This window comes from Callospermophilus lateralis, chromosome 10 (assembly GCF_048772815.1).
Source record: "Callospermophilus lateralis isolate mCalLat2 chromosome 10, mCalLat2.hap1, whole genome shotgun sequence".
In the NCBI taxonomy this organism is placed as follows: domain Eukaryota; kingdom Metazoa; phylum Chordata; class Mammalia; order Rodentia; family Sciuridae; genus Callospermophilus; species Callospermophilus lateralis.
The window spans coordinates 16,458,379-16,464,635 of NC_135314.1; the positions used below are offsets into that span (position 1 = coordinate 16,458,379).

At 33.5% G+C, this 6,257-nt stretch overlaps 1 protein-coding gene across 1 annotated transcript in view; it reads left to right on the forward strand.

Moving 5' to 3' along the window:
- The window catches only part of Adamts5 (ADAM metallopeptidase with thrombospondin type 1 motif 5), a 44,587-nt gene extending 40,588 nt beyond the window's left edge, over positions 1 to 3,999 (forward strand). The window contains exon 8 of the mRNA XM_076867582.2: positions 161 to 3,999. Within this exon, the coding sequence (XP_076723697.1) occupies positions 161 to 728 (568 nt within the window). The 3' untranslated portion in view covers positions 729 to 3,999. The remainder of the gene's footprint in view (positions 1 to 160) is intronic.
- Positions 4,000 to 6,257: the final 2,258 nt, after the last annotated feature.

A 6,257-nucleotide genomic window follows, 5' to 3' on the forward strand; every position in this document is an offset into this window, starting at 1 on the left:
TAGAAAATGCCTTTCTAAGGTCAATCTAAATTAATCTTTTAAAAATATTGAAAGTTCGTGGGAAGATGTTTAGTGAGTTTCTTTTTATTCATCCATTTGCTGAGAGTTTACCTATTTTTTTCTCTTTGCCTCCCTCCTCTGTGGAAATTCCTCTCTCCAGTAAGGGCTACACTGATGTTGTGCGGATCCCTGAAGGGGCAACCCACATAAAAGTCCGACAATTCAAAGCCAAAGACCAGACTAGATTCACTGCCTACTTAGCCCTGAAGAAGAAAAATGGCGAGTACCTAATCAATGGAAAGTACATGATCTCCACTTCCGAGACAATCATCGACATCAATGGAACAGTCATGAACTACAGTGGTTGGAGCCAGAGGGATGATTTCTTGCATGGTATGGGCTACTCAGCCACAAAGGAGATCCTAATAGTGCAGATTCTTGCAACAGACCCAACAAAAGCTTTAGACGTCCGCTATAGTTTTTTTGTTCCCAAGAAGTCTACTCAAAAAGTAAACTCTGTCACTAGCCACGGCAGCAATAAAGTGGCATCACACCTTCCACAGCTGCAGTGGGTGACAGGCCCCTGGCTTGCCTGCTCTAGGACCTGTGACACGGGCTGGCACACCAGGACGGTGCAGTGCCAGGATGGAAACCGGAAGTTAGCCAAGGGATGTCTTCTCTCTCAGAGGCCTTCTGCATTTAAGCAATGTCTGCTGAAGAAATGTTAGCCTGTGGTATGCTCTTAGGCACAAAGATGACTGTAGGATCCATCACTGTGGTGAACATGAGGTCTACCCAACGCACAGAAAGTCATGCTTCAATGTCATTGTCACCAGGAGTTGAATTATGGGCAGAATCTGCTCTCTGTGACCAAAAGAAGATATGCACTGCTTCATGTGACAATGGTAACCTTGGAATATAGGAAAATTTTTTAGTTATTGAACATCCCCTGGACCTACAAGAATGGAAAACACACTCATGAATGTAGAATCAGGGGACGTTTGAAGATGGCAGAACAGTCTCCCCCTTGTCACCTACCTCTTACAGAATGTCTTCAAAGACATCGTAATCATTTTCACCCATGATGCACACTAGCTTATTTTTACTGTTTGTAAATACCTTCTTCCTTGGTATGTCACTTTATATCACTTGGTTCTATTAAAATATATATACATATATAAATATATATATATAAACATATATATATATTTAATAATGTATATATATTTCTATAAAATAGTTTTTGACCAAAGTAGGTCTGCAGCTATTTCAACTCTTTCCAGTTTCCAGAAAGAGCTGTGGATGTTTTACTGGAAATAAGAACTTGCTGCTGTTTTAACAAGATTTAGTATGTTTTCTGAACACAGGAGATAAAACATATTCAAAAAACATTTTAACAGCAAGCATCTCTTGAGCAATTCTGAAAAGGAAAAGGATCTCATTGTATCTAGTCATTTAAATACACACATGGGTCCATTTACTTAAATCATTGAATGCCTGTATTTTTTTCAGGCAGCCAGCCAAATTTAATATATGATTAGGATGTAGAAGTAGTGTGTGTGTGTGTATGTGGTCAGCATTCAGGAGTCTAAAAATCAGTTTTCCTCGTGTTGGAATTTAAAGGATAAAAACACATGTCATCCAGTTTTCAATTTAGATTTTCACAACTTCTTTCTCTTTCTACGGCTCTCATTTGATATCTCACAATGTGTAATGTACATGCAGAAACCACATCCCACACCCTCAACACTGGTATACCTCTTACCAGCAAGCCTTTAAAATGTGTTTGTTTTTGCTTGTTTGTTTGTTTTATTGATGGGTTCCAAAACACCTGCAATGTTTTGTACTTCTTGTCAACCTGGTTTAATAGGAATATTAAAAATCACTTGGAAATTAGTCATATCTAGAAGAGATCATTATCATTAATGTGGTCAATGCAAAAAAAAATAGTGTTTAACATGAATAAGGCTGTTTCCACACCATAGGCAATAATTTCTTAATATTTTAATATATTTCTACTTTACTAAAGATTTTTCCCAACTGGAAAGTATTTGGTTGAATCAGTAAGTGTTTGAGTGACAAAAAATATATCATGATTTCCAGGAAGTTTGTTGTTTTTAGTTCCATAGGTAGGTTATAAGTTTGAACAGTTAGACATTGAAAATATTTTACAATCATGCATATAAAAGTCTTTTTAAAATAAAAACTGTAAACTGCATTCTCCCATTTCATAACTCAGAAAATCAAAGGTATTTATTTCACTGGTATTTCTTCTTTGTGAGATATCACAAAGTTAATTAATTGTTTTATATAAAATTTTATAATAATCATACCAAATGTGCCTATTGTTAAAAGATTTGCATATAAAAATCTTAGGGAATTGTTGTTGGAGTTTCATTAAACCTTTGAGAGTTTATTTTTATTATAATATTTTATAACATAAAAGAATTATCCAGTTGATCTGGCTTTATCACATCTGTTTCAGTGGATCAGGAATATGGATGTCTCATTCTTTGAAGTATTGTCTGGAAATTCCTTTGTAAAACAGATAATATTTTACAAAACAAATGACTATCCAGATTTTCACAGACTGACTTTGCTTTAGAAATAGTAGTTTTATCTTAAGAAATTATCATTTCAAAAAAATGGAGTCTATATAAGACTGATACATACATTTGATGGTGAGCACCAAATACAAGGGCAGGGACAAAAGCCAGTCAAATGGGTCAGAAAAAAAATTAAAATCTCATTAATTCAAAGATACTTTATAGTTTTAATATTTTTCCTAATTTAAAAAATAATTTTAATCAACCAACTCAAATATCACAAGATTCATTTTTATATTTTGTGATTCTACTTCCAACAACATTAAAAAAACAATTGAAGAGTACACAAGGCTGTCTCCTACTCTTCTTTACTGTATTCATAGATTTTTAATAGGATTTATCCATGATTCATTCTTCCCCCAAATAATGAAGTTTTACACTTCTCTTTGAAAAAAAAATTAATAGGATTAAAACAAATAAACCACTATTCCATGTTTATAAGGAGCTTCTTTATCTTTTTTTTTTTAAAAAAAAAAAGTTTTAATAGATTGACTGAGGAATGTATGTCTAAACTCCTGAGAAACATGATACAGACTGGAATCTGAAATACAGAGGTGGAGTGTTCAGATTAATGAACAAAGGGAAAAGTACCTTATAACTCCATCTAATTCAGTCCAGTTTGGTATTGTACTGTCTTACCTTTCCATTGTTGCATCTTGAATTTTTTTTTTTAAAGTATAGGATTCAGGATGTTAAAAAAGAAGAAGAAAATGTATAGTTTGTTTGAAAAATGCTCAGGTTTATAAGAATCTAATCTCACTTGTATCACTAAATGCTTCAGCATAAGTTTCATTAGGTACAAAGGGAGCCCAGAAGAAAATAACATGTATTTGTTCTAGATCATAAAAGATCTAATTAACCCCTGACTTTTTGTTTGGAAGTATAATAACGTTGGTATAATTTATTTGACAAATTCAACTCCCTTTGCCTTCCTGTGGAAACAGTTTTATCCCATAAAGTAAGAATTAAGGGATGAATCACAAATTAAAAAAAAAAATGTTGCAGCACTGAAAAATAAGTAATTTATTGTTTTTGCAACTGGTATGTGAATTTGTGTGATAAAATTATTTATTCTTATTTAACAAAAGTATGTGCAAATTCTTCTATATTTAAAATGTTTTGCTGTTGTCCTGCTTTTTAATTTATGCTTCTTGTTTGTGTATAAAGTACACTTTGTGAGTTTACATGATATACAGCACTGGTTGCTTTTGTATTTTTTTTTTTTTTTACAGAAAGCTTTCTGCATGAAATAGACTTATGTGTATGTGTATATATTCTTTATGCACCCTTACTCTGACACTATCACTTTTCATTGTAAGGAAAATTTTAATCTTTCATGACTAGAGGTGTTCATTACCTGTAGCTCTGTTCATAAGTCTTTCATATCCCATAACACTCTTTTTCCCAAGTCACAGACAAGAAAAATGCTTATTCAATCAAATAAGTTGCAAGTTCCAAACTCGAATACAATACATAGCTGGGAGCTTCCCATAAAAACTATGACAACAACAAGACAGACTCGTTCACATCACTGATGAACATGGATGAGGAGTTATTGGTGCATGATCTGAAAGTTGCACATGCACACCTCTGAGAGACATGAATGATAATTAAACCAGAAATTATCTTTTGATGATTTAGATTTTTGATGTTAGAGATACTTCCCAAAATCAATATGAGTTAATATCCAGTATCTGTAGGATTCCATACATGAGTACAAATTGGATTTGTGTGGTTTAGATGCTGGTAGTCCTGTTTCTTCAAATGGGGCTATCCATTGACTGAATGTGTGTGACATTTTGTGACTACCAATCACAGAGCATGGTGATTGTACCTGGGATAGGCAGACACCATTGCTGAGACCAGCTTGTCCCTGACTGTGACTTCAGTCTGATGCCAGGAATGAGGCAAAGCACCCTTACACTCACTGACCATTTCCAAGGTCAATCTCTGGTTCTGATGCGTCCCTGCAAACTTCTTCCTTGCAAACAAGGTCTCTGTAACAGTGTAGGTGAGGACATCAGCTAGATTCAGAAGTCTTTGACTTAGAGGTCACTATTATAAAATAAGATTGAATTTAATAATAACTGAATTTTACTAGGAGTCAGGTTGAATGTGAAATCTCATTGCATGATGGTTAACAGTACTGATTCCTTTATAACTAAACTTGAGGTCACACAAATATCCTACATTTTTAACATTTCAAAGCACAAAATAAATGAAATAACCCCTAGGACAGAAGTGGACATCTAAAGCTATAAAAGAACCAAATTCAAGGTGCTTTATCACTTAGGTACACCAAAAAGGAACTTGTATGTTTTCTCTTTTATTTGTTTTTTCATTTGTCAGAAACATAACGTTTTAGATCAATTTATAAAACTAAAATTGTTCCTAATAGCCCTCTGTTAGCATGAATTATAGAAAGAACATATTGAATTATATCACCTTGAAACACATACTTTCTATTCAATTAAATATAGGAACATATTGAAACATGAAACCACGCACTAGTCAACCAAAAAATGGGAATACAGATGGTGTTTGGATCAGCAAAGCATTTAATCAAGCAAATGTCTGGTGCCATGGTATGATTTTAGTGCAGGTTTTGTGGGGAAAATAAAGGAATATGTTGTTAAATGTTGTTGGTTTTGTAATAGAGTAAGACTAGCATACACAGTAGCTGTCTCAGTTAATTGCACCTTACCAATATACTAGCACTTTAGCAATAATTTTGCTGTCTCTAATCCTTATTCTGTGGCTCCATTAACTACTTGTGAGCTGTGTAGGTCAAATGAAAAGATAAATAAAAATCCATGTTCTAAGGCACTGCCACATCTGCAACCCATGGTACAACACTGTGAGGAAAAACTCATTTATAAATAAAACAGGGAATTGATTTTTTAAATTTTTTCTTTGGCACATCTAATGAAGAATTTTAACGCTTTTTGAGGTGCTAACATTTTCCCTAATCAGCTATCAAATGTGCTATATCTTTTTGAAAAAATTTTTATTGGTGCATTATAATTATACATAGTGTAATTCATTGTTACATATTCTTATATTCACACCACAGAATCTGGTCTGTTTCATTCCCTACAACCCTCCCTGTGCCTCTCTTCATCAATCCCCCTGTTCCCCTTCTTCTATTCTCCTGGTTCCTTTTCTATTTCTAAGTTATTATTTTTTCTAACATGAGTCTATAATTTCCGAGAAAGGCCTCCAAGCTTTTTTGTCAAGTTTGAGCATCATTTAATACTGAACATTCAATAAATAAGCACATTCAATGGTCATTTTTTGACCAACCATGGTCAATAGCATAAACCCTCTGTACCTCTGAGGATGTTTAAATTCAAAAAAACTTGAAGAATGTCAGGCCAGATTCATGAGTAGATGAATCATAATTTACACATTCCATACAAATTTCCATGTATATTTGGCCTAACATTTTTTAAACTTCTCAATATTTTATGACCATACTAAATATTTAGTGATCATATCTTAGCCTTTTAACAACTCAATCTACTAGAAGCATTGCTACCTAAACTGATGGTATGTTTAAAATAGAAGTTTATACTCTGTGTAACTTTGTAAGGCTAAACTTTTGATTAAGAAATATTGAAATAGTATGCGCATTATGCACTCAGGCATGGC